We start from the raw sequence: 24469 nt of genomic DNA, 5'->3' as shown, positions 1-24469 counted from the left end.
GAGTCACTTCAATTCACATCACAGGGGCATTAATCATTCAGATCAATTTGATCTGAATTTAATTTCATGGGGAGTTTGAAAAAGCTGTTTACATTTTTTTCACTGAGAGTTACGTAACACCTGGTCTTTTTGTTACTTACGAAGTGCCAACGGGCGGAATTCTTCCAATTTGAGATGAGGTGCTGCGATGGAGGTGGGAACAGCTGGTGGGAAACACGCCAAATCTTCTGTCTCCGACCTCATTAATTATGCACCCTTGAGTTTCATACCGTAGTCTATGGTGGGTGAAGCCTGGATGGCATATAGTGCGCCATTGTGTCCGGGTGTCAAATTGAAGAAGCACCAAAATCACACTCACTATTGAAGAAAGAAGGTGCATCACCTGAAAATCAAGATAGATTTCCGGGAGCACTCTGAGACCAGGACCTCCCGAGAACGAATATGGATACCCAGGAACATTCTACGGCTTGAAGATGGTCCCCCTCCAGGATACCTGATCTGGAAGGTCCACCTGCAAATTCATCCCCTGAAGCTGGAGACTGCTGTAAAACTTGGTGTCCCGCTGGCACCAGGTCAAGATTCCGTGAGGTTTGGAGAGAGTGTTCACTAATTATGGTAATGTTTTAAAATGAGGTTTCTGGATTCCCGTGGCATGATTCTCACTACTGTATCGGAGAGGGGATGGAGAGGGGATGGGGGGGGGGGGGGGGGGGGAAACTTGTGAACTCTTAAATTTTCTTTTACAGTACTCAATTATTCTTTTTCCAATTAAAGGGCAATTTAGCATGACCAACTCACCTACCCTGCACATATTTTTTGGGTTGTGGGGGTGAGACCCACGCAGACACGGGGAGAATGTACAAACTCCACACGGGCAGTGGCCTAGTGTCGGGATCAAACCCGGGTCCTTGGCGCCATGAGACAGCAGTGCTAACCACTGCACCACCGTGCTGCCCTTGTGAAACCTGATCATGCCGGAGAGAATCACGTTTTTCAATTCTCTCCAGATTTTGAACCTGTGCGGAGTTCTTCACGGACAGAGAGATAGTCTCAAACAACACAAATGGAAAAAGTGACAGTGCTTACTCTTAAGATATGCTCTCTTCATGCTAATGGAACAATAAAGGTTATCGGGGAGAAAGAAAGAAAGGAAACACAAGATACATATGGTAACACAACAGTAGTCATGATTCGTGCCAAAAACAAGGTCCATAGACAGGTATAAAAAAGGGAAAAAGGTACATGACACTGACATTAATTTCTTGGAGGGATAAACAATCAGAAAGAGCCCCTCACTTGTATAGCATCAAGAAACAATGCTCTCTCAAAGAAATTCAGATTCTATTGAGGGAAGGTTTCCTCTGTATATTATTTGGAACAAAGACATAAATTTGTTCCTTTTGCCTTGTTTTAAATTTCACTACAATTAACCCTTGGTTCCCAAACACCTACGCTTCCTGAACTCGGAGATGCCCCTTTGTTCCCAAATAATATACAACATTATATAATTCTATGAGCTAAATCCAGCAGATAATTACCAGGCACAGGTTATTTGTCCACATTTGGGAAAACTGTCTTCAGTTTCAGCAAAGGTGTAATCTTCTCGGTTCAAGTTTTGGATTTTAACTGGCTGTCCTTTCAGCAACAACTTTTTTACAGGGGAGACTGTTCTCTGCAGCTGGGTGTGACTGTGATGGAAGCTGCTGCTACTGTGTCCCTTTATCCAGTTATTGTCTTAAGGATATGTCATTCTTTCCCTTTGATGTTACCCATCCTGTGGACCTGGCGTTTCAGCATAGAAGTGCCAATTCCCTTACCTCTCCACTTCGAAGCTATCTCTTCTATACCCCATTGTTTTTCACGAGTCACATCGGTAACCATTTTCATAGATTATACAGTGCAGAAGGAGGCCATTTGGCCCATCGAGTCTGCACCGGCTCTTGGAAAGAGCACCCTACCCAAGGTCAACACCTCCACCCTATCCCCATAACCCAGTAACCCCACACAACACTAAGGGCAATTTTGGACACTAAGGGCAATTTATCATGGCCAATCCACCTAACCTGCACATCTTTGGACTGTGGGAGGAAACCGGAGCACCCGGAGGAAACCCACGCACACACGGGGAGGATGTGCAGACTCCGCACAGACAGCGACCCAAGCCAGAATCGAACCTGGGACCCTGGAGCTGTGTAGTAATTGTGCTATCCACAATGCTACCGTGCTGCCCCTTGTGAAACCTGATCATGCCGGAGAGAATCACGTTTTTCAATTCAACGAGTGAGAAAAGAATTTTGCTTTTCTCATTCGTATGCTAATGCACCTATCAAAACCCCCCTTATCAATTCCCCTTTTAAAAAATTTTATCCCAATTTCATATTTAAATTTTCCCATTTCTTAACAGTATACCTGCTTTACACTGAGTAATTGAAAATACTGCTGTCCCTTTCACTCAAATCGGTTATCTGTTGACAGATTGGTTCATAGAAGACTATTCTACTTAGAATATATGGTTGGTGTTGACTTGGAAGGATCTAGTGATTTTGAACTGCTATGGTATTAACTAATTTACAGCTATGTGCAAAGCCACTCCTTTAGTGAAAGTTGTTTGGAAATTAGTTCAAAGAGATTCAAGTTAGTAACTGTCTCCTTCATGAAGTATAGATAATGAGAGAAGCTTTTTCTGATGCATTACCAAGGAATTGGTAAAGTCAATGGTAGAAGACCATCAATGGATTGGAAGAGTCAATGAACAGAAACCTCACTGGATTTGAAAAATCATTGAAAAGGAAGCACTACAGGTCTGCCTATGAACACACAGTTTGTGCGACGATGATAAGCAGATCTATCATGCTTGCTTATGTCGAAACTTATCTTGCTTATTCAAATAAATGTCCAAGTGAATTACAACATTGAGCAATTTGATGGCATCAGCAAGAATATCCTGGGCAAGGATTGAAGAGAAACAGTCTTGCAGTGGGAAATAATGTAGCTACATACCTGCAGGAAGTAATGAACTCAAATTCTGACCTGACTCAGCAAAGCACCTTCAAAATTGGGTGGATCAACGGGTTGGTCCTATAATGTACGGGCTAGCAAGGCAGCAAATGTAATAATCTAATCAATAAATTCAGGACTGAAATAGTTCATTGCCATAGTGGCCGTGTTCCCGACTCTAGGCTACAAGTACAGGGACAATGGGAGGAGAGAAGAAATTAAGAGAAGTTGAACAAGCCATTTTATCAAATACCAAAAGAAGTTGTAAACAGGTCAGAAACGCCACTACATTAACTGTGGAGTCTCTATAGTGGCTTCAAGATTCAGTCTGAATGATGTACAAATTAAATCTATTCTTCTTTCATAAAGTCAAATTCATGTGAACAAAATCTGTATTTGGCTGAAAAGCGAGATCATCACCTACTCAGTCTTTGTTACCTGGGAGTTGCGAAAGTAAAGGCAGATTGGATCAGTCCAGATTGAGTTAGTAGGCGACCTGAACATTTTAACTGATGCTAAATTACTGATAAGTTGTGGAATGGCATCGAGCTAAATGAGAACAAAAATACAACTGGTATGAAGTCATCTGCCACTTTCTATTATTATGGCTAGTTTAGCACAGTGGGCTAAACAGCTGGCTTGTAATGCAGAACAAAGCCAGCAGCACGGGTTCAATTCCCATACCAGCCACCCTGAACAGGCGCCGGAATGTGGCGAAGTTAAAGCTTTTCACATTAACTTCATTGAAGCCTACTTGTGACAATAAGCGATTACTATATTATTATTAGTTAGAAACTATTTCCTTTGGTGGGAGAATCCAGGATAAGAGTGCTTATTATTACAATTAGAAATAATCTATTTAGATCAAGAATTAATAAGTACTTCTTCATATAAAGAGTAGTGGAAATTTGGAACTCATTCCTCAACAGGCTGTAGAAGCTGGGTTAATCGATATTTTCAAGACGGAGGTTGATAGAGATTTTTTATTAAGTATCAAGGAATATATAGTTCAATGGTAAATAAATAGAATTGCGGTACAGATCAGTTGTGAGCTAATTGAATGTTTGAACAAGCATTAAAAACTGAATGGCCTCCTCCGACTCTTATGTTATCACATATTCAAACAGAGAATGCTTTAAGTGCATACTTTGGTGCCACCTAGGGGTAGATGAAATCATTACTGTTTCATCAGAACTTTTCAACTCTTCAAAATTGTTTAAATTAAGGCTAGGATTTTCCATTCTGCACCAGTTATCTTACAATTACCAAAGTGAATAATTGAAAATCGTGGACTGGCAAAAGCAGAAGCAGAAAACATCAAGACCCATGCTTTAAATCGGAGCACTTTCCAGGATCTATCCAATAAAACTTCTGGGAAATATAGTATATTCTATTTAATTGGCATATTTGATTCAGGGGTATCAAAACTTATGGCTGTAGGTTTACACTGCCAATGGCACTCTAAAAGTCCAGTTAACCTAACCCCATTAATGCTGTTTCTTATTTACTGGTTTGTCCTCTTCTGGGTTTTGTGCAGCTGCAAGGTCTGTTCTTAACACTGTTGCCTCATTAACAGATAAATCCTAAATCGGAACACTGAGGTACGTTAATGTCAATAAGTTTAACTACACAAAATTTATGGCACCATGGATTCAAACTTTTTTTTGTTCCCATGCCTCCATTGCATGCATTGGTGTAATCCACAAAGAAGGAAGTTAAGACATCCCAGACTTCACTATTTACTTTCTTAAGCTTCGGAAAAAAGAAACAAAAATTTGTGATGAGACTATCCCTTTTCATGGACTTTTGCTATATTAATTTTGTACTTTTTTGAGAGGAAATTAATCTGCCGAGTGATGCTTGTGCTGGGTAATGGGGCACACTTTAATTCCCAACAGCTTAATGATAGGAAGGTGAGCTATCCTGGGACTGTTACACACCTGATTCCAAAATGTTTGAGAAAGCGGGGATGATGCATGTACCTGAATGATTGCATTCAATTGAAAATGGCTGAAGTGCTCAACTAATACTCGATAAGCTGTATCACTCTTAAGAGCATCACAAATACGTTACTGCTGTGACTCAGGCACACTTTATTACAATCTTAATCAAATCAAAGTACAAACAAAACATTAACACATCGCTGGTATGTATGTGTTGAACATTAAAAGCAAATCAGAAGTGGTGACTGGTTAGATGAGGTTCCCAAAAATAACATTTAATTGTTGAAAGCAATTCCCTTACATATAATTTGGTTGCCATGTCATTCTATCGGATGATTAATTGAACTCAGAATTATTGTACTTAATGTTCTACTCTCTCAGTCAATTCTACCTTCAGCACATTGTTATGAAAACGATATGTTTGGGATAAGATCCCACAATCTATATATTTTATATGCATATAGATATCCTCATGGCTAATTATAAAATTAAAGAAACTTGTCACAGACCATTTTAAAATGGCTCATGCTATGTCTGTCCATGAACCTCGAACAACAAAAGCTAATGTGGATTCTTGCAGAAACTAATACCTTGTTGTCGCTGAAGGGACCCTAACACCCACATTGGCTTGCAAGCGATGAAACTCATAGGGAACTATACAAAGACCATCTACATTTCATTAACTGGGCCTGGCCAACCGGAACCAATTTATCTTCTCGGACAAAAAACCTTGCAAATCACTTTAAGACAAAGGGAAACACACCCTTTATCAAAGCTAGAATGGAGAGACGAGAGTCATATGAATGAACCTCCAACTGGTGGAACCAGTAATATTGCTATGTGGCATGTGGAGTTTGCAGTCTCCCCCGTGTCTACATGGTCTCACCCCCACAACACAAAAAGATGTGCAGGCTAAGTGGATTGGCCACACTAAATTGCCCATTTAATTAGAAAATAAATACTGTAATTTTATTTAAAAAGAATTGCTGTGTGGTACTGAAAAAAACCCTCAAGTTTTCCATTTTCCATCTGCCCAGCAGCACAGAAAAGAGGCAATGGTCAAGTTGAATACCTGGTCCCAACAACTTCTGTACCACTGCCTACAAGAGTGATTCATCTCTGCGTTCCTATCTCACCGTGGAAGTTAACTCTTCTTGAAAGGTGCATTAGCCAACATCAGATTTCAGCCTGCCGACCTCGGTGAAGGAATGTTTCTTTAGATTTTGATTCTGGACGCTGAACATGTGAAACAATAATTATTTTCTCTGTGGCTTTTGCCCTGTAAATGTTCCTTTCTGTCTCCCTTTTACTGAATGAGGGCCGAGGGTACTTTGTCGCAACCCTCTCCCACATTCTGAGAGCAAATAAACTAACCCCCTGAATTCATCCTATCTCGTGTGTTCTGAGGGATTATTAATAGAAATTGGATCACTCCAATCCTGTGGGGTTGGGAAACACACCAGCTCTTATAGCGGGTAGAAGCAAATCAAAACACCTTTCTTTTTACGGATGGTTTGGTGAGAACAGAAATCAGGGCTGTTTAAATTAAGCCACTCCTGTCGGTAACATACATCAGCAAAAACCCAACTACATGAAGATTGAGTTTATAAACTGCAGAGTTGTTGTAAATTAAAATTGTGATATGCACGTGGAATGCATCGAGTTTGCTTAAATGCTGGGTTTACATAATGTTTCATAAAAATGGAGTAATCACATTGAGGTTTATTTGCAGGCGTCTTGAAATGATACCATTACAGTCCTCTGCTGTATATATCCAGAAGGTGAAGTGCAAGCGGTGATACAGTGCTAACTAATTAGGTCTTGGCTAAATTGCTTCTGATTCAACCAGTAGTGGAAATGCACACGTTCAGTGCTGTTGTAGAAGGGAATGAAAATGGTTTCAGTGGTGGTCCTTGTATACTGACCCAAATAACAGGGAGAGCTGGATGATTGAATGCTTAATAGAATTATATATACTCTGTGATTTGTTACCTCAGCAGCTTCTTTATAATTTCAAAGCAGGTTAACGAATTTCGCGGTTAATGATTTTCACACTCACAGAAGTTATGTTTTAATCATTGTCAAATGAGTGGAAGTGCACATGAACAACCAAATGAATAGGGGGAAAATTCAGAATAAAACACCCTGGAACACATGCAATTTCGCTGATTATTAAATCTTCTGGTATTAGGAGGTGTGCTAAATCAGCCTGCATTTCTCTTTTATATTTTGTTTATTCCTTTGTCCACCTTGTTTCACCTGATGTTCAACCGGCTACTGAATTAAAGAAATTTGGCATCAACTGTGACAGTCCACGAAAGGCTGATTGTCTCCATCCTATTTAAATCATAGAATAATACCATACAACAGGCCAACCAGGCCATTGTGTCTCTCTGAAAAAAAGTGCTGTTGTTCCTGCTCCCTTGTCCTTTCCATATACCTTTGTAAATGTTGCCCTTCAAATATTTATCTAAGTTCCCAATAGAAGTTACTACTAAAGCTGCTTCCACCAATCTATGAGGCAGAGGACCACAAACTCACTGCTAAAAAACTTTCCTCATCAATCTCACTACCTTAAATTTGATTTTTCTGACACTCCTCTGCCAGAGAATTGATATTAAAAGGAACAATTGTGTCAAAAATATTTTGGCAAACCTTCCTTTGGCAAAGAGAAAAAAATCAAAAGGAGCTATTCAGTATTCCATCATCATTATACACAAGTGATCGTATTTGTATTTTTGATGAGATGTGCGCGATTATTATGTGGTGAGCGGAGTAAAAGTGTTGTCAAGCACCAAAGGTATTTACATACTTCAACACTAATCCAGTTTTATATATACTTTACAAATGCAACACATAGGACCGCCAATGACAACAGTCCTTTAAAAGAAAGTGTCAAGTACTGATCAGTCCCTTAGAAGTTACTAGAACAATAATTTTGGTAACATCGGAGTTGTTCCAATCTTAAACTGCTTTTGAAACTCTTGATGCCAAGTATACAGGAAAAACATTAAAAGACATCATAGTTTTACATAAAATTACAGGGATCAGCTTTAAATAACAATCCTCCATTTTTCTAATATTGTTTAAAATGATCAAACAGCAGGTGACTGTTAAATATATCACAATATGGCAAAAAAGTCTACATTGTTAAACACAACTTTTGTAGAAATCTTACATCGTACTTCCATAGGGAATGTGATGTGTTGTGCTCAGAAAGTGCCATTTTCACGAATAGACTTTTATGACAAATTACATTTAGCATTTGGATTCCATTACATGCACCCAATGTAGAATCACAAAATTTGTTCCTGGATGTTGTTACTTGGGTTATCTTTTGTTAAGAAACCAGTCATGCAATCTGAATACTCTCCACTTAATTTGATTGTTCTTTTCCACATTAAATACACTCAGATCTTATAGTAATATACAGTTTAACATTAGAGAATACCCAGTGCAGATTAACACTGGCATCATTTACATAACATGCACAGGACGAAGAGATGCAACTACACTCAGCCTTATGATGTTAAAAACTATTTCTTATCATATTGTAATGCAGAATATAATTATGTTAATATAAACAATAATGCATTACTCAAGACACACAATCCTTTTAAGCAAATATTATTTAATTTACTTCATGCATGCAAGAAAGCAAAGTCAGTAAACAATGCAATATGATGAGGTCAGCATTTCAGCATGCACCATAAGTAAACCTGATCAAAATGCATTCCATGAACTCATGATTAAAAAACTTTTAAAGGAAGCAGCATTTGCTCCTGGTGGTGGTAAACATTAATAACTAATAGCTACCTCAGAGGCTGGACAATGGTGATATCTAAAACACGACTGTTCCAGAGAAGACAAAAAGTAATCAGTGGTAAAGCAGGTCCTTATACAAAAACCAAATTTTCTGCTCACATCAGCTGATCTGTGTTGTAAAGAAATTCAGTCAATCCCTTCAACTGAAGCCCGAGGGAGACCGGAATCATGCAGAGATGAATTTAGCGGCTACAAGGATATTCAACGGATGCACTGTTTCAGTACAATTGTAACCCACCTCGAATATTAAGGCAGCAAAATGATGGGTAATGTTTCAATCAGATTGAGAGTCACCCTGCTTGCTGCATCAACAATTCAGCTGAGGCATTTATGGTCACTGACATGTTTTTGTGCTTTATCAATTCCTGTATGGTCGAAACAGTGCCAATAATGACCAGTAGAGTCTTAATTCAGTACTTGATATTGTAAGAAGAATGGGAAAAAATGTTCTCAATCCCGGAGTTTTTTTTGAAAGCATGTGGCTCTCTTTCTGATAACAAAAGGCTGCTACAGAATATGGCAGTCAACAGAACCTGCATCTTGGAACAATACACGCTCAACAGGTGCTTAAGATTTCTTTGGTCAAATTCATTGACGGTCTTGTGCTGTACACGGCTGGGAAAAGAAACTTCACTTTGAGATTGGTCTTTTGAAGACTTGCCAAGATAACTTATTAGGTCTAAATTATTAATACATGCAGTATGTCCAATTTATACTGAAGCTTATTTATTATTTGAGAGTACATGCGATACCAATAAATAGATGACTAAAATCACTTACAGCAGTCAAATGGAATCATTTGTGCTCTGACGGACGACTAACACAAAGAAAACATGGATATTAAACAGGAAGACTTACGTTGTACCAGCTCTGGCTTTTCTGCAAAAGAACAAAGCAAAAAAGAACTGTAAATATCGAAAGTGAAAAACAAGGTTTTCAAGGAAAAGGCAGGAAATTTACATATTACCATGTCCCTATTTATTTTAGTCTGACACAACAATTCCAACCTAGCCTGCCCACTGGGAAATTGACATGCAATGCTGGTTTAATATGCTGCCGAAATGATCTATCCGTGGCAGCACGGTAGCCTTGTGGATAGCACAATTGCTTCACAGCTCCAGGGTCCCAGGTTCGATTCTGGCTTGGGTCACTGTCTGTGCGGAGTCTGCACATCCTCCCCGTGTGTGCGTGGGTTTCCTCCGGGTGCTCCGGTTTCCTCCCACAGTCCAAAGATGTGCAGGTTAGGTGGATTGGCCATGATAAATTGCCCTTAGTGTCCAAAATTGCCCTTAGTGTTGGGTGGGGTTACTGGGTTATGGGGATAGGGTGGCAGTGTTGACCTTGGGTAGGGTGCTCTTTCCAAGAGCCGGTGCAGACTCGATGGGCCGAATGGCCTCCTTCTGCACTGTAAATTCTATGAAATTCTATGAAATTCTATGGAATTAGCGGAGAGCAATGTTGGGTGGAATGTAAAATTGCATGGACTTCCTACCTGGTAAGTTAAGTTAAATTTACTCCCAGTGTCAAAGCAAAATAAGTCCATTAACCCTTCCACATGTGCCAGAAACAGGGAAAATATTACTAAAAGCATTAGGCTGTTCCACTAAGTAAAATCTACAGTACAGCATGGTACAAACCAACACGCCTTCCAAGTTCTGACTGTAACAAAAAAAATAATTAAATCTACCATTGTTAAAGTCGTTTAAGGTTGTGGTGTTTGCATGGTTAAATTCCAATGGCGTTATAACCAACAGGATTGCTAACACTATTTATATCTTATTGTGCATTATTATTTGTTTAAAGAAAACAGGTGCTTGCTGACCAAGCTTTTGTTGATGAATATTCTGCTTCCGAAAGATTGAAAGAGATAAATGGTCTTTTCAGTAACAGATCTGCTGTGTGCACAGGTCTCAAAGTCAAAAATAAGGACAGTGATGCATTTTAATAGAAAGAGCTTTAGCATTTATAATAGAGAAAGCCTTACACATATGACGTAGATGTCATTTTTTCCATTTCAGATATTTAAGTGGAAAGAATTGAGACTCCAATTTAACCTTACAGATGGACAAAAGAAAAGCAGCTGGAAAATGGATTTATTTTGTTTAGGCCCACACAAAAGAGAAGTATCCAATTTAAGACAGCTGTGAGAAAGGGACAATTGCTCTTCACACTTAAAATGAACAAGATATTTCCATTGCTTTTTGATTAAAATTGTATCGATATATGTTGAAAACATTTTTAAAAATAGAAAGTACTTAACCCTGAAATCATTATTTTAAAAGGCGATTTTAGTAGATCAAAATTGAGGCATGTGTACCTAAAAAATTTGGCAGCTTGAAGGCAAGACAGGGGCAAATTTACTGCTGTGCCAAAATATGCTCAAATTGCACTCGTCAATTTATGCAAGTTTCTGTTAAAATTCATTTGTATAATCACAAGCTCAAAATCTTCAATGAGCTGCTGCAATCATGCAGCATAATAGAAAGTAATTGTTTATTTTCTTCTTCAACAAAATAAACAATTTCTAATCAAAAATCTTTTACTATACTCCTTTTCATTGAGGAAAATGAGTGCAACGTGATGAGGCATCTGAAAACAAGACAATGGGTAGAACCTCTCAATTTTACCTCGGGAACAGTTTTACGGATGACCCTGTTTGGGTATGTTGAATTGCACCAGCATAAAAGATCATGGGAAACACAAGCTAATAATACTTTAGGATGCAACTCATCTGTGATTACATTCCTTGAGCGGTAGTGTTGGTTTAGGCAATGCCATTGAGATTGCACTGAATTCTGGACACAAAACTAGTGGAAACTTCCTCTCCCCCAGAAATTTTAGATAGGGTTGCATTGTATTTGAGTGAAGAAGCAGTGATCTGCCTGAATAGACGAGCAGGTGTGAAGAGAACATCTACAATGCTAGAAAAGGACCTAGACGTTTGGTAGCAAGAATACATTGCTAGTTTAAATGAGAATTTTAAGGAATACAAGATGTAGGAAGTTGGTAGCGGCCTTGGGAAAATAACTGTGTATTGGCTGCCATGTTGAAAATCACAAATTGCACTTGGATCAATTGAACCTTGGGAGAAAAATAACAGGCTGCCTCGGTATGGAGGGAGGGTTCAGTTGCAGGGAAAATTAGAAAATCAAAGTTAAATGAGAAGGTAGGAATGCGCATTAGTGATGAGATGGATTGTTACCAGAAAATAAAAGCAAGGGACAGAACATGTAAAAATCATATTTCGTTGAGGAATCAGCCAAGAGTAGGGAAATTTGATAAAGAACAAAGTTAAAGGCTTTGTGGCTGAATGCATGAAGCATTTAGAACAAAATTGATGAGTTAACAGCGCAAATAGAGGCAAAGGGGTATGATTTGGTGGCGGTTATTGAGACATGGGCATGGAGACCAGGTCTGGGAGTCGAATGTCCAAGGGTACTCAGTATTTCAGAAGGATTGACAGAAAGGAAAAGGAGATGGTGCAGCTTTGCTAGTAAAATAAGGGATCAGTGCTGCAGTGAGAAATGATATAGGCACCGGAGATAAAGACATGGAATCAGTCTGGGTAGAAATAAGAAATAACAAAGGAATGAAGTTCCTGATGGGGGTAATCCATAGTTGTTCCGCAGTGGGGCACAGTAAAATGAGGAAACATTGAAGGCTTGTAAGAAAGGTTCGACAATAATCATGGTTGGTTTTAATATGCACAGAGAGTGGATTAATCAAATTAGCAAGGGTAGTCTCGAGGGAAAGTTAATTGAATATATTGGAGATGGTTTCTTGGAGCAATATGTTGTGAAACCAACCAGAAAGCAAGCTATTCTGGATGGGTTTTGTGTAACGAGGAGGGATTAATTAATGACCTCATAGTTAAGGATCCTTTAGGGAAGAGTGATCATTGTATGATAGAATTTCGAATTCCGTTTGAGGGCGAGAAACTGAAGTCCCACACTAACATTCTGGAGTTAAACAAAGGCAATTACATAGACATGAGTACAGATTTGGCCTGAGTGGACTGGGCAGGAAAACTAAACATTGGCAGCTGTTTAAAGATATACTATTGAGGGGGCACGCATGTATGGGACTGCCGGAATTCTGAAAGCTGGTTATAGCTTTCCGAGCGCTGTTCCTTCATCAGATGGAGTGGAGGCAGGTTCACAATCACATCATATTAGGAGAGACACAATTGCAAACGAAGGGCGGTGCGGTGGTGCAGTGGTTAGCACTGCTGCATCACAGTACCGAGGACCCGGGTTCGATCCTGGCCCTGGGTAACTGTCTGTTTGGAGTTTGCATATTCTCCCCGTGTCTCTGAGGGACTCACCCCCACAACCCAAAGATGTGCAGGGTAGGTGGATTGGCCATGCTAAATTGCCCCTTAGTGTCCAGGTGCTCTTTCCAAGGGTCGGTGCAGACTCGATGTGCTGAATGGCCTCCTTCTGCACTGTAGAGAGTCTCTGATTCCCCCATATCCGTGGGAGGGGGAGATTTTTTTGCAGCTGATGCTGTATGACGCCTCACCAGTGTGACAGCCGTCAGAAGATTTTTTACTCTAACGGTCGGAATATCTAGTGAGAAAAAACAGCTGTGCGGCTGGGAAGCAACATGCCGGTTAAGAATACATTTCGGAATATTCTGCCCATAGTTTGTAAACAAATAGCTACCCATCATTCTGCTTCCTATCATCACTACCATTGAACCAAAGATTATTAAAGGCAGCAGCAAGTGAGCAATTGGAAAGAATTGTGGAATTACTATTCATTTGACCAATTATAAAGCAAGTTAGGTTTAAACATAAATCCTTCACATTAACTAAATTGAAACTCCAAGCGAGGGTGTCTGTTGAAATATATTTCAACATAGTAAAAAGCTATAATCCATTATGGAAGAGTAATTGATATTTTATCTCATTAGGATCAGAGATCATTCTGAGAGAGGGAATGCCTTCCTTCAAAGATAATTTACCAGACAAGAGATTCCCTTTGAATAATTACTCAGTTTAAGCAATTCATTCTATTCCTTTGTCTAAACAGCTCCACAAGCATGGAGACCAGATTTCAGCACAAACATAATAGTGCATGTGTATTTTTAAAAGGAACAGTGTTCAATGAGAGAAAATCATTATTACGTTGACAGCAGACAATAGCTTGGAACATGTTACAAAGCTGTGACACAGCTTGATAGAATCATAGAATTTACAGTGCAGGAGGAGGCCTTCAGCCCATCGAGTCTGCACCAGCCCTTGGAAAGAGCACCTTACCTAAGCCCATACCTCCACCCTATCCCTACACATCCACCCTATCCCCACAACTCCAACTAACCTTTTTGGGCACAAAGGGCAATTTAGCATGGCCAATCCACCTAACCTGCACATCTTTGGACTGTGGGAGGAAACCGGAGCACCCGGAGGAAACCCACGCAAACACGGGGAGAACATGCAGACTCTGCACAGACAGTGACCCAAGCCGGGAATCGAACCTGGGACCCTGGAGCTGTGAAGCAACTCTGCTAACCACTATGCTACCTTGCTGATCATAAAGGAGAAGACAAAATCCTGAGTGGTTAATATAGCCAGTACTTAATCTAATCAACTCACATGGTCAGGGTATTGAAGAAGTTTCAAACATGATTTTCATGTTTTAAGGTTCACACTTTTGAAACTTCCTATCTAAATGTTAATAAATTTCATGGAGATGATTTTAATACTATGATGTTACAAAAGGATCAGAGGATGGGTAAAGCAGGCTTTGCAAAGAAATATCCCATCCTATAAAATGTTGTTCGCGTCAGTCTAATTCTTTAAATATGTTATCAGAAAATGAGCAATTATGTTGTGGATTATAATAAATAAAACTTTATAATATAGAAATTCACTAATTACACAGAAACATTTTGAATACAGCATGCAAATCTCTAAGCTATTTCAACATTATCAAATGTATTAGTTCAGTTTGGCTCCAAGGTGACAAATTTTAATCATGGGAAGCAGCAATGGGCAGCATTTTCCGGTACCGCCCACGCCAACTGAGGGTGTGACCATCGGGTAACCTTGTTGGCCAATGGTGGGCCACCACTGCAAATCTCGCCCTATGTCTTATTTTCAACCACAAATATCCATTAATCTTTTTATTTACACAAATTTTTATTTTTTAAGTGTCCTGCTGCGCAAACGCTGTTATTCCATCTTCGATTTTTAAAAATTGCTATCTGTGTGTTTCTTACAATATTTATGCATAATGGCACACACGTTCTTGTCAACAATTGCCATTCATTACGATTACAGCTTCCCACAGACATTACATGGGCTTCTGAGTAGCAGCTTATGGTCATCTAAGTCTAAAGCAACACAGGGACCCTTAAAGAGGATCTGGAAACCTGAGTCAATAAGGCAAGTACAGAGTGTCTCTTCAATCAATTAGATTGAAGAATCTTTACTGAGACATGCGGAGTTTGAAGCATGAATTGGAAAATTTAATAACATTATATATAGGAAGGAAAGGAAAGATGGAATTAAAAGAGATGGAAAGAAAAAGTTACGTTTTCATTTAAACATTTCTAATAAAAAGCAAAATCTGATGGAACAAAACTCTACTGTTTAAAATTTTAAATTTCAGCTCAACGCACAATTGTTTAGTAATAATCAAGACTTATTGCACTGTTAAACATTCATTCACACTTGAATGGAGAGGCCCTAACCTTTTCTGGCGTGGTTAGTTTATATCTTGTGTGCAATTTCATCAACTTTGTGCCCTTCATATGCATGAATAGCGAATCACTTGCTGAGGTAATTTTGTGGGAGAGCAGGGCAAATTTAAAAGAAACTCTGGATCTCTGTATTTAATTGCATATCTGTGGATGCTAGAATTTGTTGTCTGATTTACTCCTTAATAACACTGAGTGCCAAGATACTCACCATTACTATTATTAGAAAATGTGCGCCATTACATTAAAAGTCTAGCATCATAGATGTGCTTCTGCTAAGTGTTACAATTACTTCGGGTTACACATTTCCCATCACTTTTTCAGCTTATTATGAACATTTTCTACAATGTTAAGCTGAAGCACACATAAAAAGATAAATAAAACAAGTTTACAATGGTAATCCACAGCCCTGCTCCTTACTTAACAGATTCAACACTCTTAATGTATAGTGTACAAAGAGAAAGGTTTATCTCAACAATGAACAGCTTCCACAATGGAGAGAGCAGCTGCAGGTGGGATGGACAGTGTTAAGAATTTTAAAATGGCAATTGTGTCCCCAACCCACCATGTATTTTGTGTCATGTAAATGACCGCCTCTCCATGGAGGTAAGTTTTTTAACACATTTAAATCAAGTTCCCTCACTGCAATTAACAACTTTAGCTAAATTTAAAAGTTGCTGTCCAGGTTTCCAAGGGTATCGGAAAACTTGGCAATAAAAGGGAAGTGCGAGTTTCATTTACAGCACTTCTTGTGGACCAGAAGGAGTACGGTCTTTTCAGTGGGGGAGGGGAAATAATGGATATCTTGAAGTGAGTAAAGGGATCCATCTGAAAAATGGGGTTGCCTTCACAAGTAACCAGGAAGTTATGAGCTAGTGCAAAGAAATCAAGCGATCAGGAGATGGGTTCTCACAAAGAGATCAGCTAGGGTAAGTTGATTGGGCAGAAGGTGAAGGGAGATATTGGAAGCAAGAGTGGAGGTGTGGACAAATGTAGTTTCAGGAGACAACTCACTATGTGCTATTCTAAAATAATCTTGAGAAGTAATCTGAGGATTTGGTAGAGAAGAACAATACACAGTAGAGTTTTCCAGTATTGAACTGGGAGATGTACCGTGGCTGGGGACTGGGAGATAGTGATTTGATATGAACATCAGAAACAGAGAAATGTGATTCAGAGAGCAGATTTACAGTGGGTAAAAACATGATAGCAAGACATACAGGGCCAGATGATAGAAGGTTGGGATGCAGAGTGTGAATTTGAGTGAGCCGAGTAGAGAATTCTTTCCAGATCAAACTCAATATCTCAAAACTTAGATTGCCATAGTATCTGTACTTATCCTTATACAACCATCAGAACATCATTGTATGATTGTACAAATGAGTAGTCAGTCATGTGTCATGGTAGTAATATCACACAATTTACATTACAGTGGAAAATAATATGCCTGTTCCCTGACTTGCCTACTTCATAAATGGAATAAAGTAAGCTCCTGATATACCCAATGCATCCTGTTTATTCCACAACTTTTCTTAGTTATATGGTGCCAGCTCATATCTTTTCTGATTTTTTTGCTATCCGAGTCACTTACTTGTCAACAAAGTCATAAAATATGGAATAGAACTGGAACAATGTTACTTTTTTCCATACAGTTCCTTCTACATTGAGTTTAGGTCTTTGTGAAGTTTTATTTGATTTCATCCCAGAGTACTTAAAGAAGTGGCCCGAGAAATAGTAGATTCATTGGTGGCCATTTTTCAAAATTCTCTGGAATTGTTCCTCCAGATTGGAGGGTAGCAAATGTAACCCCACTATTCAAAAAGGGATGTATAGAGGGAAACAGGAAACTGTAGACCAATGAGCCTGGCGTCAGTAGTCGGGAAGTTGCTCGAGTCCATTATCAAGGATTTCATAGCACAGCATTTGGAAAGCAGTGGTGTAATCAAAGTCAAAAGGAAAATCACGCTTGACAAATCTACTAGAATTCTTTAACAATGTAACTGGCAGAGTTGACCAGGGAGAACCGGTGGATGTGGTTTATTTAGACTTTGAGAAGGCTGTCAACAAGGTCTCACATAGACGATTAATATGTAAATTTAAAGTGCATGGGATTAGGGGTCTCACATAGATGATTAATATGTAAATTTAAAGTGCATGGGATAAAAGCTGGTTAGCAGACAGGAAACAAAAAGTTGGAATAAACCGTCTTCATCTGATTAGTAGGCAGATTGGGGTACAGTAGCGAGGCTAGGATCCCAGGTGTTCACATTATACATTTGTGATTTAGATGAGGGAACTAAATATATCACCAAATGTACAGATGATACAAAGTTGGGTGGGAGGGTGAGCTGTGATAAGGATGCAGAGATGCTTCAGCAGGATTTGGATAGGCTGAGTGATAGGGCACATGCATGGCAGTTGCAATATAATGTGGATAAATGTGAGGTTATCCGCTTCAGTAGCAAATATAGGAAGGCAAATTATTACTTGAATGGGTGTAAATTGAGAGAGGTGGATACTCAGCAAGATCTTGGGGTCCTTGTGCATCAGTTGCTGAAAGCACGCAGTAAAGAAGGCAAATGTATGTTGGCCTTCATAGCGGAGGATGTGAGCATAGGAATAGAGATGTTTTACTGCAACTGTATATGGCATTGGTGAGGCCACACCTGGAGTATTGTGTGCAGCTTTGGTGTTCTTATCGGAGGAAGGTAGTTCTTGCTGTGGAGGGAGTGCAGCAAAAGGTTACCAGGCTGATTCCTGGGATGGCAGGACTGTCGTAAGAGGAGAGACTAAATTGGTTAGGCTTATATTCATTGGAGTTTAGAACAGTGAGAGGGGATCTCATAGAAACTTACAAAATTCTGACAGGATGAGACCAGGTAGATTCAGAAAGAATGTTCCCATGGTGGGGGAATCCAGAACTAGGGGTCATAGTATGAGGATAAGCAGTAAACATTTTAGGACTTTGTTGAGGAGAAATGTCTTCACCCAGAGAGTGACGAATCTGTGGAATTCACCACCACAGAAAGTAGTTGAGGCCAAAACATTTAGTAATTTCAAGAAGGAATTAGATGTAGCTCGAGGCTAAAAGGATCAGGGTATTGAACTTGGATGATCAGCCATGATCAGAATGAACGACGGAGGAGGCTCGAAGGGCCAAATGGCTTCTATAGAAGCTCTTGCTTCTATTTTCTATGTTTCATTTTGGTTTCTTACAGTGACGCAACTGCAAGGGTACCTGCTGTGGATAGAATTCCCAACACACTGAAGTGCCCTCTTTCAGATACTCTGCTCTATTTTTCATGACTTTGTAGCTGTAGGACTCTCTGTAGAACCCAGAGCACAATCACTTAATTCACAGAAATGACAGGCAGTAAGGATTGATCTGCGTACTGGCAGATGTGCGTCTGCTACCAGACACTGGACAGACTTTCTACATTAAATAATTTTTGTTAATTGCCATTTCTAAATATTGAAATGTCACTAAAACAGATGTAAAAGAACAAATTGGTAAATCCAAATTGCAGGTTAGCACTTTGTAGGAAACATTTGCTCACCCAAAGTATTTCAAGAGGAACAAGGATTGTAATGTTTCACAATAGCCTGCAGTGGGCTCTCCTTCCCTTGATTCTTAAAAACTACTAAACTAAAAACTGCATCAGATTCAGTTTCTCCCTTTAATCCCACATTGATGGAACATCCTTTATTTCAATTCAGTTAAAAGCAGGCTTCCCACTCAGGTTCCTATTATCAACGGGGGTTCAACTCTGCTTTACAATGACTGAGATAGGATAAGGAGTGAAATCTGTTCCGAGTTTAGATTCTGTAACTACCGACTGGTTGATTTTGTCAATGCAAAGGAGGCTTATAATTTATGATCTACCGCGTAGCGCCTCATAAAAGCAGTGCAAGAATCTAAGCAAAATTAATACTTCTGATCCTTTTATTCAAGAATCATAAAATGGAAACCTTAGTGGTTTCTTAGAGCGATTAGCATTTGCCCATAGAAAATTCACACACCTGGAATTACAAATTCACACACACTACAAACAAATGCTTGGTATTTTAATTGGTTTAACTCTACAGCTTGCAAATATTTAAAAAGTTATCCTCAATGTGAAGAACAAATTCCAGACATAAATGGGTTGAAATGTGTTTTTGGCATTTCACGCTCACTTTTCATTTTTCTTCAGAATAACAATTTAACTGTGAAAAATTCCATAAGGATCTGCCAATTAGTGCAACTATTATTAAATCCTGCCACTGTTCACTGGTGCGTAACATCACCAGGGAAACCAGATTTTGTACACAATACAGTGACAATCATTCATGGGAGGAGCGACAGTTGAGGCAACACTAATTCTACCAGTTGATGGATAAATAACTGTGAACTTGTGGAAACTAACCTCGCCTAGCCAAAGCCATTGGCTGCCAATCTGTAAAATTTCTATTTCTATAAGAAGCTTGACTAGAAAATAAGAAACACGTTTTGAAAGCAGAACAAACATAGGACTTTGAATAAGTGCCCAAGTACATATGATGATGCTATCTCAAACAGCATAGTGATCTGCCATTAGGTGTCTCTGTTCCGTGCACTGAACTGTGGAATTTGACAGTCCTGACAGAGGTATTTTCATCTTATGAAATTTCATAGGACCATAGAATGTTAAAAGCACAGGAAGTCATTAGGCTCACTGCATCCACACTTGTTCTGTAAGAGCTAAGCAATTTAATACCCTTAAGTGTGGTCGAAGGAAGTTCTGGGCCTGGCTTGATGGTAAGCTCCACAAGGTCCTCACAAACTGCCTCCAGTTCCTTGACGAACTTTCACAATAACTTGCATTTTTATAGTGTCTTTAATGTAATGCTTCATAGAAGTGGTGTCAGATAAAATTTGAAACATACACGTGGGTGAGAGGTTCAAGGAGGGAATTATGAGCTTAGTGCAACTGATGGCGCAGCTAACAATGGGACAGCAATTAAAATCAGAAGAAACTAGGATGGGAGAACAGAAATCTTGTAGAGGGTTGTAGGGCTGGAGAAGTTTACAAGCAAAGGAAAAGACAAGGTCATAGAGGGATTTGAAAACAAGGATGAGAATTTTCTAATTGATGCACTGTTGGATTGGGAACCAATGTAAGTCAACAAGCAAACGATGATGGGTGAATGGGGCTTGGTGCACATTGAGATTTGGGCAGCAGAACTTGGAATAATGAATGCGCAGAAGAGCAGTTGCACTCTTTCATTTGTGCCTTTATTTATTTCTTATTTAATGCACATGTTCAGCATATTTGGATTAGTTCAGAACCTCACTTATTAAATGATTTGCTGAACAAAAAGAACAGCCAAATTCTCAACCAAGTTAGGATTTAATCAGATTCAGCACACAGTTAGTAATGACAGCCATGTATAGGTTTAAATCCCTTGTGCGTATGTACACTCCCTCCAAGGGGAATTCTGGTATACCTGAGAAATGGCTTTCCGCCATTGATGACATCAAGTACACTCAGGAGAGCTGGAGCCTTAGGCAGGTGTACTGTGGTGATCTATCTAGCTACCAGGGCAAACATAATTTTAAACAATGCACGTTAATGACACCATTATGGAAGACTACATTGAGGTTATTGCAAGCTTGTATGAGAGAGAGGAAGCAAAATAATAGTAAAGGAAATGGCAAAAATCAATTCCCAGATCAACGACCCTTTTATTTTGATGACAATGACTCATCTCCCATTGGACAGACTCAGGAAATTTCTTTTAGCCAATTTCTCCCCCCACGAGAAGAATATCAGCAGTAATTGTTTTAACTACATCCTGAAAAGCAAATTGACAAACAAAAGGAAGTAAAAATTAATCTTGGATTTTTAGAACTGATTTTTCTTGAATAATGGGGGTTCTGGCTGTGCATCCTACCATCACCATTTTCTAAAATATGTTGCAGGTCAGTGTTTATGGAGTTATTAGATGCCAAAAATGGAAAAAGTTCAGTTTCTCAACACTAACATTCCTGACTTTGATGAATGCAACTAACAGTGGGCACCTGACTTGGATACTGAACCAGATTATGTGAAGCAGCATAATCACCAGAGGACTTAGAAATTAGGGAATTTCAATAGCTGTATGCAAGTTTAAATGTTAAATACAATTGGGACCAGTAAACTTCCTCCCTACAAATCACCTGAAGATATTGTGCCACTGTCAAAAGAATTGATGGAAAGAAAAGCATATTAATTGTAATCATAATTAATTGTTAGAATGTTGATGGAAAAGGCCCATGTAGAACTTAGAGGATTCACGATGAAAAAGATAATAAAAAATGCACAGGTACTCTGCTTCTGGCTCTGTACAGGTCTGATAAAATGTAAATATGAGCAGTAAGAAATAAAATACCCAACAGCGGAAACGTTTTAATAAAATTGTGTGAACTGATTTGATAGTTGACCCTCCTCTGCTCAAACCCAACTATATTCGGTGAAGGGTTATTGCCCAGTTGTATTTTTAGACGATGAAAGGATATCAGTGACATTAATATTGTTTTACGTCCAAAAAAAGGATGAGTCAGATATTGATTTCATCACACTGCGATTGAGCTTCTGTCAACATTTTGAAACAAGTTTTATTGGTCTGTTTTTTTGAGAATGGATTTTCTTTTCTGGCTTGCTTTTTGCTATACATCAATATCCAATAATGAGTTACTGTTTCTCCTAACTCTTAAACTACACAGACCACCTTTGCCAAATTATGATTTCATTTGTTACAGGACCATAAGGTTTAATAATAATAATCTTAATTGTCACAAGTAGGCTTACTATTGTAATGTAATGCTTAATGAAGTAACTGTGAAAAGCCCCAAGTCGCCACATTCCAGCGCCTGTTCAGGTACACAGAGGGTTAATTCAGAATTTCCAAATTACCTAACAATACGTTTTTCGGGACTTGTGGGAGGAAACTGGAGCATCCGGAGGAAACCCACGCCGACACAGGAGAGAATGTGCAGACTCCGCACAGTGACATAAGCCGGGAATCGAACCCGAGACCTCGGTGCTGTGAAGCCATAGTGCTAACCACTGTGCTACCATGCTGCCTACAGCGTTCAATTAAATTCACTTGTATGCCTGTTTACCAAGTATATATTACCTCTCTGTAGGTTCTCTTTTCATTCCACTTCCCACCTTCCCTTATTGGACCACTGAACAAAAAGTACTGGAAGTGGGGTATTTTTAATATAATCTCTAATCGGATATTAATCCTTTGCAATCAGGAGACAATTGGGGAATTTCATGTTTAATGCTAATGATTAACAGCTCAAAAGATAAATAAAGTGACATGTTATCTAATCAAGACCAGAAGTCAAGTGTTAGAGTTATTAAAAGCAAGTCTAACATTGCAGCACATTGGTCTATGCTTTGCACTGCAGAGAGCAGGCATTGTCAAAGTTGGGGGCGCGACCTGCGGGTTGGTCACGGGCGGGTGTCAGGAGGGTGGCGGAATCGTCCGTTGATGCGCTCCCGATCGCGCAAATCCACGCGCAACAGCCAGCTTTTAATAATGCCGGCTGCAAGCAGCCTTCAAAATGGCCACGCACATATAAATAAAAATGCGGCCGCACTGCGCATGTGTGCCCGCTCATCAGTGTGCATGCACAAGGTTTTGCACATGTGCACTGATGAGCGGACATGCATGGGCAGTGCGACCACATTTTTAAAAATCCGTTTGCAGCCTTTTTGAAGGCCGTTCGCAGCCGGCATTATTAAAAGCCGGCTGCAAAAAGTTCAGAGAGAATGATGTGATTGGTTGATTTCTGAACTTTGATGCTGATGAAATGGAAGTCTCTTACTCCAAGAATGGTGAGTGATCCAACGATGGTTTCACTGACAATATTGAATTCTTTACCCGTCAGTCTGGCCTCAATAAATCTCGAGATGGATTTGTAGGTATAGTATTATTTATTTTAACCAACTTGCAAGGCTGACTCACTTCACAGAGACTCAGAACATAGAAGCTGTCTCCTGGACCCCTCGAAAATGAATGAGGTTGGAGACAAAGAGATCTCTGGAAATACGTTCAAATGGCATCAAGTTTCACATACACGATCCCATAGGTCATCCTATACCCCTCCTGACCTGGCCATACATCCTGATTGGCTCACTTCGCATTCCTTAACCCTGGGCCTCTTGTTACCCAGCATCCTTTCTCCCATCCTCCTTGCCATGCTTTCTAAATTCCTTTGTCCTTTGTGAACTCACGAGAATTAAACTGGCCCACATCTACATTACTGTAACTAATATTTGAACTAACTATTTCATATCACACTCGTCATTCCCTCCTTTTATCATTTCATGATAACCTATCGATTCAATCCGTAGCTACGGCTCCTCATCTAAGAAGATTCGTCGCTGCATTTCCAATTCCTGTTGCAGTACCCCATTATCCGCTGCACCCTTGTGGATCCTAACAGCCAAGATTCTAGGGGCGTCTATCTGTTCCAGTGCACCCTGCATTCTACCCATCACGTATTTAAGAATGGCTAGGCCCACAAAGATACAGCCGAGTGCCACTGCTAAATACATGGCCATAGTTATCAACCAGTTCTTCCAACCTCCGAATCCCCAGTTACCCCAAGTGCCAGGGTCCTGCATACCATCCAGGTGATCCCGTATGCGATCCATAAATTTAGTAATGTTAGCGGTTAGGTCTTGAACTCCCATGATACACTTGCCCTGCACGATGGTGCATACCCCACCCTCACGGGCCAGAAGATAGTCAAGAGCATACCGGTTCTGCATGGCAAACAACCGCAGCTGAGACAATTCCTTGGTTATTGCCCCGAGGGCTCCCAAGGTTTCGTTTCCCAGGATGGTAAGGCCACAAATAAAATAATTCCTATCGCTGACCGCCAAGGAACCCCCCACACCTCCCTGTGTCAAGACGCTCAGAATTCCCCATCCGGCTGAGTGGCCCCTGTTGGGTGCTTGTATGCTGTACCGGGGAATGATTTCCCA

At 39.7% G+C, this 24469-nt stretch overlaps 1 protein-coding gene across 9 annotated transcripts in view; it reads right to left on the bottom strand.

The window, feature by feature from the left end:
- gramd1ba (GRAM domain containing 1Ba) overlaps window positions 1–24469 on the bottom strand; it is a 1045225-nt gene that overhangs the window by 166488 nt on the left and 854268 nt on the right. For 8 of the 9 annotated variants that reach the window (XM_072486670.1, XM_072486672.1, XM_072486668.1 and 5 more), the window contains one exon: window positions 9624–9644. The exons of the other annotated variant lie outside the window; for it this stretch is intronic. In XM_072486670.1, coding sequence (XP_072342771.1) covers window positions 9624–9644 — 21 coding nt within the window. The remainder of the gene's footprint in view (window positions 1–9623; window positions 9645–24469) is intronic. 9 annotated transcript variants of the gene reach the window in all.

The sequence above is a fragment of the Scyliorhinus torazame genome, chromosome 21 (genome assembly GCF_047496885.1).
Source record: "Scyliorhinus torazame isolate Kashiwa2021f chromosome 21, sScyTor2.1, whole genome shotgun sequence".
NCBI lineage: Eukaryota > Metazoa > Chordata > Chondrichthyes > Carcharhiniformes > Scyliorhinidae > Scyliorhinus > Scyliorhinus torazame.
The sequence above is the reverse complement of the archived record's forward strand: the minus strand, read 5'-3'. Positions and strand labels throughout refer to the sequence as shown.